The sequence below is a fragment of the Poromitra crassiceps genome (assembly GCF_964638095.1).
Source record: "Poromitra crassiceps genome assembly, contig: HAP1_SCAFFOLD_699, whole genome shotgun sequence".
Lineage (NCBI taxonomy): Eukaryota > Metazoa > Chordata > Actinopteri > Beryciformes > Melamphaidae > Poromitra > Poromitra crassiceps.
In genome coordinates this window covers 21,825-34,809 of record NW_028151709.1, presented here as the reverse complement: position 1 = coordinate 34,809, position 12,985 = coordinate 21,825, and the positions used below count along the sequence as shown (strand labels likewise).

Below are 12,985 nucleotides of genomic sequence, written 5' to 3'. Positions count from 1 at the left end.
AATGCAGCAGTTCAGTTTCCTGTGTTGCAGCATCATAGATCTAGCTGACATTTAGCTGTCTGAAAAACATTTGCAGTAGTTACAACAGAATCCACCCAGTCTTAGCTAAGGGTCTTATCTATATGTGTATGAGGCATTGTGTTCCCAAAATGTACAGCTACTTGCTTGTCTACATTATATCCAGAGAGGTCTGAGTGCTTTCCACACAGCACAGCCAGCCTCCCTCCATTCTCCCCTCAGCTGCGGGCTGAGCAGGGACTGTAAATATGCCGACACTGGCCCGGGTGGGCAGGGTCAGCATTAATTTCCCTGGGAAAGAGTTGCCAACACTGCTTCGAAATACCATTACTAGTGAAGCGCATCAGCAGATTCAACAGTTTTCATTGACTAAAACTAGACTAAAATGTGAACAGTTTTTGTTGACTAAGACTAGACTAATATACTTATGGTTTTATTTGACTAAGCTGAGACTAAAATGCTCAAACTTTTAGTCGACTAAAACTTGACTAAATAAAAACAGGATGAGGTTGACTAAATATGACAAAGACTAACAAGGACATTTAACACGGGACTAAGACTAAGACTAAATAAAAAAATAGCCGACAAAATTAACACTACAGCGGATGCCAACAGACTCAACAAACTGATCCGTAAGGCCAGGGACATTGTGGGGCTGGATCTGGGCTCTCTGACTGCGCGCACACACCTACACACACACACACACACACACACACACGCACGCACACACCTAAACACACCCACACACACCCACACACACACACACACACACACACACACATGGTTGAATGCTCTCATTTAGGACACTTCATGCCCAAAAGAACATGTGGGACCAAGTAAAAGTTAGCTTTCCTGCTCAGGACTAGACAGGAAGTGGTGCGATTTTGCTGCGTCAAGTTACCTACTGTATGAGTTAACCAGGGTGAGACAGGAAGTAGAGCGATTTTGCCTTCAGAGTAAAAGCTTAGATTGTGAAACTTTTTTCAGATTTCCCCTCCATTTGTACTTGGCCAATTTCCCCCTGCTCTGCTGCCCAGGGTCACTGCTCCACCCTCTGCCAATCTGGGGAGAGCTGTAGACTAGCACCATGCTTCCTCCAAGACATGCCAGCCGCTTCAGGACACATACCCTTAATCTGGCTTCCCACCCGCAGACCCATTGCCCGACACCCGACTAATCCGGGGGCGCGAACCTGCGACCCTCGTGTTGGTAGGCAGGGAATCTACCGCTACACTACCTGGACGGCCTAGATTGTGAAACTTTTGAGAAAAGTTGGAAAATAAAGCTGGGCTGTGCAGAGCAACAGAAATTGTTTGAGAGGTATAAAAGTATAATGTAATAATATAAACGCACCACACATTGTCCAGTCTTCAGAAAGTAATACAATTATTTATCTATTATGTATTAATTTAATTTAATTAATTAAAATGTATTTATCAATGTCCTTTGTTGCTCTGTAAAGCACTTTGCACAAGCACTGACAATTGTTTAAAGGGCTTTAGAGATGAATTTGACATAGTTTTCAAAGCTATCTGGTTTTACCTTTGGAGAAAATGAGGAGTTGGAAGATCTCTCTCTGGAGCATTCTGGGGAAATGAAAACACCAGCATGTACACTTTAACTTTGAAATAACCACTAAATAAAGATTGTGAAATAAACTCCTAAGTGTATTACTAATAAATGCCACTGGATGAATTAGAGTACCAGTAGTCATGTGTCAATAGAAGTTTAGAAGACACCTACCCCCTGCACCCAGGGGTGCTGGAGGACCTGAGCAGCACTAAGACGCAGAGTGGGTGCTGGAGGAGCTGAGCAGCACTGAGACGCAGAGTGGCTGCTGGAGGAGCTGAGCAGCACTGAGACGCAGAGTGGCATCCCAGACCAGCAGCTTGGATATGAGGTCCTTGGCTCCCTCTGAGATGTGAGCCCAGTCCTTGTCTGGAAACTCATACTTGCCCTCCTGGATGCTCTCAAACAGGTGACTCTGAGGAGAGATAATATCACAGAAAATTAGTTAATATTGTTCATATATCACAGTTTCGTAGTGTTACAGTCATCCCCCTTTCGCATGTAGATATGATCAATATTTATGTCTTTGTTGTGGCTGTTCATCTTTTGATCTTATGGTGTCTTTTTGTCCATACGGGGCTTAAAATGGCGTCTGCCTCGGCCCTCGAGAGGTCAGTCTGGTACGCACAGCCACATCACCTGTGGACAGTTGATATTAGTGTCTGTCTCATTTTGCTTTGCTTTGTCACTTTTGTCCTGTCTCGTGTTTATGGGACCCCTTTGATCACGTGAGGACGGTCCTGGATCGCCTCACGCAGGATGCTTCTGGAGGCCACATCAGCTAAAGCCTCCAACCTATAGTAGCAGACTCCAAACTAATTCAACCCTACTCCTCCTACTACAGTAAGAATTTGATCGATCAATCTATGTTAACCGATTAATCGACAATGTAGGCAAAATGTAACTTTCACTGCTCATACAGAGGAAGAAGAAAGCCAAGCTAGCAGACACAAAGTCCAGGGTGGAGAATTACACCCAAAAAGACAACAGTCATCATTGTAAACATTGTAATACAATGTTGAAATATCTCACGCCCACAATAGTCCATGGGCCAAGGCTGAAATTTTGACATATCGGTACCACCTGAGGTGACCGCACGATTTTGTTATTTTTGTCTTCCTACATGTCTCTAGTTTATATTTTGGTATGATAACCCTTCCGATTTGGTAGCTTAAAGGCCGTTTCTCACTGGTGCGGTGCGGAATGCGTTGCGAAATGCGATGCGATATTTTGTGCGGATTTTCCGCAGTGCAAACTATACACACAGGTGCGGGTGCGAATTATTCGCATTCCCACGTTAATTTTCCGTCTGCGGAAAAACAGTGAGCAGAGACCACGATGGAGTCAAGCAGTAGTAGTAGCAGTGATGATGACCTGCTCTTCATTTTGCTGAGAAAACAAACGAGAAAGAGGAAAAGAAGGTTCTGGGTTCACCCAATTTTAGAGAGGCGCACAGAACATGGCGAGTTTCATCAGCTGGTCCAGGAGCTGCGCCTGTATCACAGTCGCTTCAGGCAGTATTTCAGAATGGGAGTTGAGCAATTTGAAGCTCTGTTGGGGATGATAGCCCCTCACATAATGAGGAAACACACAAACTACCGCAAACCTATCGACTGGCAGTGTGTTTGAGGTGAGCATTTTCATGTAATTTATTTTGTTTACCGTATTTTGCTTTAAAAAAAATCACGATATACGAGGGATCAGTGTTTGTAAACAAACGAGGAAACTGGGGGGGACGTTCACGCTAGGAAGGCAGATAGCCTGTAACGTTACAGTAGGCTATGAACACAAATTGAATCATCACCATGCCAAACAGCAGCGCAGCTCCATACTACAATGTGACGTCAGTTGTAAATAAAGGATTTCATTGGTCAAACGTATCTTGCCGCATCCGAAAATCCGCCGAAGTCAAAGTCCGTGCGGAAAAATAAACCCCCGCACGAATGTTCCGCCTCGGTGTGCAAGGTTCAATTGCAACTCATTAAAACATTTTGTTGCAAATCTCCGTGCCGAATATTCGCACGAAAATCCGCACCGGTGTGAAACGGCCTTTAGGATAGTTATCACTCTGTAAACAAACCTACCCCCAAAAAATGACAAAACCCTGATTTCATCATATCTCTGAACCACACATGATAACGCAGAAAATGTGATGTCTACCCCTATGTTTTCATGGTCAGGGATTACAATGACACTCTATACAACATCATAAACTGTTCACATGAATAGTTAATGGTGAATTCAGTGATGTTTTGGTGAATTCAGTGGTGTTTTGAGAAAGATACAATGCAATTAGTCCATGGGCCAATGGTGAAATCGGTACCACCTAAGGGGACCGCGCACTTTTTGTATTTTTGTCTTCCTACATGTCTCTAGTTTATATTTTGGTATGATAACCCTGCCAATCTGGTAGCTTATTGATAGTTATCACTCTGTAAAAAACCTTCTCCATAAAAATGACAAAACCCTGATTTCTGTGTATTAGTCCAGATGATATGTGAAAATCATGTTCACTTTTTCATAAAAGCATGAAACTTGGTACGCATATAGTTTGGGGCCCCGTAAATCTTCAGAAATTGAGCCATCACAAAAATGCTTCGTGGTGGCCATTTTAATTCCGCCATAAGTGAATTATGTAGTTTGCATCATATCTCCTGAATCACACATGATAACACAGAAAAGGTGATGGCTACCATATAGAACATCATAAACTGTTAAAGTAACTAATCAATGGTGAATTTAATGACGTGAGAAGGAAATCACAGTTTCTGATAACTGATGCTATAACCTCAATTCCATGACCACTCTCTGGCTAACATTTTTTGATGAGTAATTTGGGTCAGGGTTACTTCTATGGGCCTTTTGTTAAAATAGCCCCCAGGCCCCTCCCAAACATCCTGCGACTTTCTGCCAGACGGCCAAATCCAAGATGGGGTTTACCATTTTTAGAGTAAGGACGGAGATTAACAATGGTGAATTATAGCTATTTTAATTGCAAATTCATGCCTACCAAACATGGTTTAGTATTGACAATTATTGTGTTTTGAGGGTAATTTCATAATTATGTTAGTCTCGCTGGCCAGCCTCCCCTCCCTACCGGGAGAGGATAGCATCAGTTATCAGATACTGTCATTTCCTTCTCACAACGTCATCAAATTCACAATTGATTAGTCACTTTAACACTTTATGATGTTCTATGGTATCATTGTAATCCTTGACCATGAAAACGTTGGGATAGACATCTCCTTTTCAGTGTTAGCATGTGTGGTTCAGGAGATATGATGCAAACTATGCTTATGGCAGAATTAAAATGGCCGCCACAAGGCATTTTTGTGATGGCTCAATTTCTGAAACTGTACAGGGCCCCAAACTATAAGCGTACCAAGTTTCATGCTTTTACGAAAAAGGGAACATCATTTTCACATATCATCTGGACTAATACACAGAAATCAGGGTTTTGTCATTTATATGGGGGTAGGTTTGTTTACAGAGTGATAACTATCCTTAAGCTACCAAATGGGCAGGGTTATCATACCAAAATATAAACTACAGACATGTAGGAAGACAAAAATAACAAAATCGTGCGGTCACCTCAGGTGGTACCGATTTTTGCCTTGGCCCATGGACTATCTAGGACCAAATAGAAATGGAACTGTGTCACATGATCTTGCATGCAAGGTCAGTGTTTGTTACATGTATGCTAAAGACACGTCTGCTGCAATATCCCACTGATCCCTTCCTCATGTTGGTGTTCATCACACAAGCCAAGGTCACTGTGGGTTTCCTTTCTTACACTAGCAGCTTCAAATATATCTTGGTATAAACAGTGAAGTCTAAATGTAACAGAGGTATTCGTCATTGCAAAATGGCGCCATCTACTGCATACAGTAGATCTAACACCTATTTTCAGCATCCCAATGCTGCATCTGACCGTAATTGCCACGATGCAGTGGCATGGTGGTCTGCAACAGCATTGGGGTCAATTCAATCAATCAATCAATCAATTCCAATGAAACATTGGAAGTGAATTGGAATTTCAGGAAGTTTAGTGAAATTAATATTTTTTTTCTTGCCGGATATCTGAGATTATACTGAATATCATGCAATGTTAAAACATTTATCAAGTATTTAACAAGTATCAGCTAGTCAGATACACTAACTTAATTAGGTACAGTGTTCTTGAAGCGGGGCGCAGCGTCGAACGAGATCCGGCACCCAGAGCAGCAGCATCACCAGCTTTTTCTCTCTAAGTCCTGGGGGTCAACAACTAAACAAAAAAACGTAATTTAGCCACCTAAAACAACGCCCACCTAAACAAATCGATATCCGTGTACATGCACGCTCTATTTTGACAATTTTCAGCGCTTTACTTTTCCGCAAAACAGCAGTTTCATTCGGCACTGCTTTTTCTCCCAACCGTACAACTACCGTATTCCTCCGCTAAAAGCCTGCACAGAGCACAGAGCCGCGGTTTACAAAACAGGAAGGCTTAGAAGAGAGATAAAACACTGACTTACTTTAGAGACAACAAGTCACCTGGCCTCTCTGGTCTGGGACGTTTTCCACAATTTATCCTGGGAATGGTGAAAAAGGTCTGCAGCCAGGGCACCCAGGCATTTAGACAGGAGGCGCATCTCTCTGCCTGTTCACTTCACTCTCTGCAAAAGTTCCTCTTCTGTATTCTCTCTGGTTCATAATTGTATCCTCTTGTCACCAAGGTGAATGGCATATCATCCTCGCTATCAAAATCACTCATAAGACAAGCTAGGAAGATCATTGCTGACCCCTCTCATGTCTTGTATTCAGAATACGAACTGCTTCCATCTGGCAGGCGTTACAGAGTCCCAATCAAGAACAAAAAAAGACACCTCAACAGATACAAATACTCTTTCATCCCCATATCAGTCAGTCTCCTAAACTCAGGTCATAGGTAATGTATTGTTGATTGTACTGTAAATTATTGATGTTTGCACTTTGGTTGTGTGTTTGCACATGTCGGCACTGGTGTGCTATGCACTATTGTTTTTTGTTGTTGTTTTTGTTATGGCACTGTGTACCTATGTGGCAGCCTGTATGTCCAAGACAAATTTCCCTCGGGACAAATTAAAATAATCTTGAAATCTTGAAATAATCTTGAATCTTATTAGGCAAATCCTTCAACTAGGCAACACCACGAGACAGACTGAACAGGACTCCCTCGTATGATATGAGATGATCTTTGCGGTTGGTGTAAACTTAGAGGCCATCTGATGAAGCGCATCACCTCACACCTCCTGACAGACTGAGCTGAATCAGTTGTACACCGGGGCAGATAACCCGCAAAGAAGTTGTGTAAACGGGTGAATCATGGAAGTTGGAAACCCTCATTAGTGTTATGCTTGCCCCTGTCTTTACCCTGCCTTTTTGACACAAAATGGCCCCCGTGAAAAGGGTGTATTGGAGCAAACGAGTCAGAGAGATAACATTAGCGTCCCTTACTTAGCCTCTCAGCTGTAATAAACCTTTGCGAGTGACTGTGTATGTAGCCTGCCTGCATGTATGTGTTTACGTCACGGGTGACGGGTCGGGCTCTTATATTAACGCGGCTAACAGCTAACGGCTAACGATGTGACAACACAGTCTGTTGAGTGGGGAACAGAACAGACAAGATGGTGTCCCAGTACCTGGACAAAGACAGTGAAGAAGATGACGGTGATGATGGCGGTGAGGAACATGTCTCTCATGGGGAAATGGTCCTTGTCCAGCAGGTAGCACAGGGAGAAGGCGATGGCTCCTCGCAGGCCACCGTAGGCTATAATGAACTGGTCCTTGGTGGTCAGCTTGACGATGTGGAACTTGTTGATAACGTAGACCAGAGCAACCACACCTGGGAAGGACAATGTCATGAGAAACTGGGTTTGAGTGTGTGTGTAACAGATTTGGGTCAAATACTGTAATATTTGCTATTTTTTTTGCCTATTTAGTTGCCAGAGTTGACCATTTAGGGCCATAGAATGGGGCTGTATCATAAAACTTACTGGCAGGTTTAGAGTAACGTTAGGGGCAGATACCGTCACGGTAGGGTGCTTCAAAATGCGAAATATTGGGAAGCGATTTGCAAATTTTGCATGACCCGTTTTCTCCATTCTTCCACCCATTTTGGTCACGGTCTATTGTAAAAATGAACGTTAACTAATGAAAATTATCATTTTGAAAAAGAGAAGATGACCATACACGTCACATAAACGTTTTAGCAGGTGCTGGAGTGTAGCAGAGATAAAGTAGCCTAAAGAGAAGGCTGCTGCCACCAATGCTCCTATATATTTATCTTACAGAGCATTGATAGGTCTTCATCAGGTGATGATCACCACTGACCAATTCATAATCTCAGTCAGTGACATCATAAACATTTGGTTTACCATGCCCAACATCATCTGCCATTCTAACATGTCTCTGCTGCCCATTGACAGATACAGACTCAGAGGCAGACTGTTGCATATGTCAAGCTTAATTAACATGTTGGTTGTGATTGGCTGTGATCACCTGTGTTGCAGCTGACTAATAACTAATGTGGATCCATCATGGTATTCACAATCATAATTCATAATTTTATGAATCGGGGTAAATTACCGTGGTGCAGATTTTGCGTGCTGCTGTTCTGTCACTGCAGAGTTTTATGAATTAGCCCTAATAAAAGTCAAATGACTTTTCTCTCTGATTGTGTGTTTTAATAAGCTACTCTATGTGAGATGGCTCCGTAGGCACTGAAGTGACCACAAACCCACTGACCGCTACAACTTAAAAACGGTTTTCCATCACAAGCTCTCCCATCACATGATGTGTGTGGCAGTATCTTGTGATGAGCTCGTGACTCTTGGCAACAACCAATGAAGTCACAGACAGACAGTATATCATCAAAAAAATCACTACAAGAGTGACGGTAGCAGCACGCCAAAAATTGAGATGCAAGACTTCAGATTTCCACTTTCTTTTTTTATTGAGGGTCAACGCGTTTCGGCATATGTGCCTTCATCAGAGCATGCTCTGCTCTGATGAAGGCACATATGCCGAAACGCGTTTAAATGCAAATTAAAACACCCTGGCCTTTTTATCTCTCTTATTCTTTTGAGCGGAGTGGAGCGGTGAGTGCGAGCGGGTGAAATCTGTATCGAGCGGGGAGCGGTCTGGAGCGGCCGTGAGCGCTGGAGCGGGTGGAAAGGACCGCTCTGGGAGCGAGGAGCGGTAATTATCACCGCTCCGCTACCCTAACCCTCTGGTGTATATATATGTATATATATATATATATATGTATATATATATATATATATATGCTCTGCTCATTGCTTAACATATTATGTACAGTACTTGCTCTATAGTGAACTTTGTGACAAACGTGTTTCATAAGAAGCTATTCACTTGACTTGTGCATAGATTATCAACGGCAGTCCACCATGACATCATGTTTCCGTTTGAATGTATATCTTAACACACCCCCGCCTGCCATCACATATACGTTCAGAACGTTTGGAAAGCACTACAGTAGAGCTGACCTATGACCCGTGCCACCAGACACAGGATGACAGTGACCGTGACGAAGGTCCAGTTCCAGGAGTGCTGTCCGTCCACCGTGGCCACGCCCAGGAAGTTGAAGATGAGCGTCTCGCTGACGCTGCTCCACATCTTCAGGAAGTACTTGATGGTGGTGTGGGACTTGTGGGATATCTTGGCCTCCACGTAGGGTCGCATCACTGCCCCGCATGCTATCAACCTGTAAGGACAAGGGACAAGATGCTAATGCCTTTTGCATCAGTTGAATGGATAATAAAGTGAGTGAACATTTGATTGTTTTATGAGATTTGAATAGTTTCCTAACTCCTCAGAAAATGTTCGCTCTTCTTTCTGAATCTAGCTTTGATGGTCTTAGTATAAAAGCAAACATTATCAAATCACTGATTATTGCTTCTGAGAATAATATGGGAACAGCAGTGTTTCCCCTAGAAAAATTTCAGGCCTGGAGGGATTTCGAAATGTACCCCGACCGCAACGATGGGGGCCCTCACTGGCAACACTAAACTTTTAGCTAACCTGTTCGCATCCATGTACGCAATGGCATCCCAAGTATCATCATACTATTATGGGATGCGATGCGAACAGTTGTATTATGGGATGTGCGTTTCCCAGGCAACGACACACGTTGACACGTTTTGGAACAGCGCTGCACGCTGGCACAATGCTCCTAAAAGCAAAATGCTTATTGTTTTTAATGATTTGGCATCTTCTATTACTGTCAACACTGTCAACACCAGCATTGTTGTATTGTAATAATATGCCATAAAGGTTTATTGAAATTTTGGGGAAAGCAGGAAAAAAAATCAATCTTTTTTCTGGCCTGGCGGGGGCGCCGTTGGCCTGGAACACACTGGAACAGGCAATCTGAACAAAATAGCATTTTCAACTCTTCTCCAGCAACAAAGGGGAACAGTGATGTCAGAGGTTACTGCATAACAAATTGCTCCAATTTCCAGCCTAAGTTCCATTCTGATCAGAAAACACACACGACAGCCAGAGAGAGACGTCCCCATCCCAGTCTGGTAACCACTTCTACTATCATGTCAAAGATGCATTCTGATCAGGAAAACACACACGACAGCCAGAGAGAGACGTCCCCATCCCAGTCTGGTAACCACTTCTCCATCATGTCAAAGATGCATTCTGATCAGAAAACACACACGACAGCCAGAGAGAGACGTCCCCATCCCAGTCTGGTAACCACTTCTACTATCATGTCAAAGATGCATTCTGATCAGAAAACACACACGACAGCCAGAGAGAGACGTCCCCATCCCAGTCTGGTAACCACTTCTACTATCATGTCAAAGATGCATTCTGATCAGAAAACACACACGACAGCCAGAGAGAGATGTCCCCATCCCAGTCTGGTAACCACTTCTCCATCATGTCAAAGATGCATTCTGATCAGAAAACACACACGACAGCCAGAGAGAGACGTCCCCATCCCAGTCTGGTAACCACTTCTCCATCATGTCAAAGATGCATTCTGATCAGAAAACACACACGACAGCCAGAGAGAGACGTCCCCATCCCAGTCTGGTAACCACTTCTACTATCATGTCAAAGATGCATTCTGATCAGGAAAACACACACGACAGCCAGAGAGAGACGTCCCCATCCCAGTCTGGTAACCACTTCTACTATCATGTCAAAGATGCATTCTGATCAGGAAAACACACACGACAGCCAGAGAGAGATGTCCCCATCCCAGTCTGGTAACCACTTCTCCATCATGTCAAAGATACATTCTGATCAGGAAAACACACACGACAGCCAGAGAGAGATGTCCCCACCCCAGTCTGGTAACCACTTCTACTATCATGTCAAAGATACATTCTGATCAGGAAAACACACACGACAGCCAGAGAGAGATGTCCCCACCCCAGTCTGGTAACCACTTCTACTATCATGTCAAAGATGCAGAGGCCGAAAAACTAATGTCATCCAAGTTGCATAAGGCACTACAGCTGCTCATCATTCCACCTCTACAGCAATATTGGATTGCCTCAGGAGGTCCCTGAAGACCATCAAGGACACAAACCACCCCCACATGTGAACCACATGTTCTCCCTGTTACCCTCAGGGAGGAGATACACTGTCCCAAAAGCACGCACAAATCGCTTGAGGGACAGTTTCTTCCCGCAGGCCACGAGACTCCTTAACATACACAAATAAACTCCCAACAATCATGTAGTAGCTGTACTGCAGCTGCTACCATTACGTATGTTTAATTCTAATTAGGTCTATGCTATTTGCACCTGTGCAAACAGAATGTTTAATTATTAAACATTATTATAATTATGTTTAAATTATGTCTATACTATTTGCACCTATGTGCAGTGAATATGTCACTGTTTTTTGGCTTGTTTTATTGCTTGTTGTGTCTCTTGTTGTTTTTGCACTCATATGCCCTGCTATTTTGCACTATGTTGTAACGGAGTCTACAGCACAAGAATTTCACACGTGATACTTGTACTACGGACTGGAGTGACAATACAAATCTTGAATCTTGAATCTTGGATTGGCTATAAGGGCATGAGGGAGGGGTGAGAAAAGGAATTGACACTGGGAAGCTGTTTCATGACTCTTATATCAGGGGCTCAGGGGCTCCTGGCCTTTCAACAGACTGTCCTTGACTGAGCGTCTCCGAGGTGCTCTTTTAAGAGAGGCATTAAATAGACCAATGGCCACAGGCAGGAATGATTTCCTGTGCCTCTCCGTATTGCATCTAGGTGGAATCAGTCTCTCACTGAACGTACTCCTGTGTTTGACTAGCACGCCGTGGAGTGGGTGTGAGTCGTTGCTCATGATGGAGCGTAGCCTGGACAACGTTCTCTTCTCTGACACCGCAGTCAGAGAGCCCAGATCCAGCCCCACAATGTCCCTGGCCTTACGGATCAGTTTGTTGAGTCTGTTGGCGTCCGCTGCCTTCAGCCTGCTGCCCCAGCACACAATAGCATACAGTGCTTCCCCACCTGGTTCTACAAGTCCTGGATCTCCCGCTGATGTTTCTCATCCTTGATTTTGGAGATGAGCTCTTGGGTCAGCATCCACTCCTTCGCCCCCTGCTCACTGCAGAGGTCAAAGTAGTGGATTCTCTCCTCCTTCAGGCGTGTTGTCAACCTAAAAGAGACAGGCGAGCAGTGAAACTGTGGGTCAGGCAATTTATACATGAATGAATAAAAACAGCTTCATCAGAAGTCCTGTCGTTTTTTCTGAGTCACAAATGAGAAATGGTCTCTTGTCGTACAACCAGCACTCATGAAAAGAAATGAAAAAAGAAGAGAGACTCACATTCCCTTCAAGTGTTTTGAGTCCTTAGGTGCTTACCTGTTGATCTCTAGCTCCTGTTCCTCACGCTGTCCTTTCAGCTTCTCCAGACTGCGTTTCAACTGGATGTTCTCAGTCTGTATAGATAGATGGTTACAGAGTGAGATGAGAAACAGTAAATGTACAGTATGAAATAGGCCACGCCCATTGCTCTGGAGATGCTGGATGAATGCGTGATGCTGACACAAGGTGAGTGATGACTGCACAAGTGTGATTTAAGCTGTGGTGATGGGGGCTTTATATAGTACCAGGAGAAGGGTATTTATGATGTCATAACTGATGTCATTTATGATGTCATAACTGATGTCATTTGGGAGAAGGGCATTTATGATGTCATAACTGATGTCATTTATGATGTCATTTGGGACGTCATGGAGAAGGTGACGTCGGAGATGGTGACGTCATTTAGTGACGTCATTTGGGCTGAGGGTTATGACAGCATGGGGTGCTCTATTAATGCCTTATTTGGTCTTCCATGATTGAACTACAGTCTGCGACTACACTTCAATCATGAGAG

The 12,985-nt window shown here is 43.7% G+C and overlaps 1 protein-coding gene across 2 annotated transcripts in view; it reads right to left on the bottom strand.

Moving 5' to 3' along the window:
• Nucleotides 1–12,589, bottom strand: part of LOC310771487 (sodium/hydrogen exchanger 1-like) — a 30,669-nt gene extending 18,080 nt beyond the window's left edge. The window contains exons 1-6 of one of the 2 annotated variants that reach the window (XM_083664088.1): nucleotides 12,469–12,589; nucleotides 12,114–12,261; nucleotides 9,117–9,334; nucleotides 7,251–7,453; nucleotides 1,762–2,002; nucleotides 1,561–1,604 (exon numbers count right to left, since the gene is read on the bottom strand). In XM_083664088.1, the coding sequence (XP_083520214.1) occupies nucleotides 1,799–2,002; nucleotides 7,251–7,453; nucleotides 9,117–9,334; nucleotides 12,114–12,154 (666 nt within the window). In that variant the 5' untranslated portion in view covers nucleotides 12,155–12,261; nucleotides 12,469–12,589 and the 3' untranslated portion in view covers nucleotides 1,561–1,604; nucleotides 1,762–1,798. Of the gene's footprint in view, nucleotides 1–1,560; nucleotides 1,605–1,761; nucleotides 2,003–7,250; nucleotides 7,454–9,116; nucleotides 9,335–12,113; nucleotides 12,262–12,468 lie in introns of those variants that run through there. The other variant, XM_083664087.1, reaches the window with a different exon arrangement.
• Nucleotides 12,590–12,985: the final 396 nt, after the last annotated feature.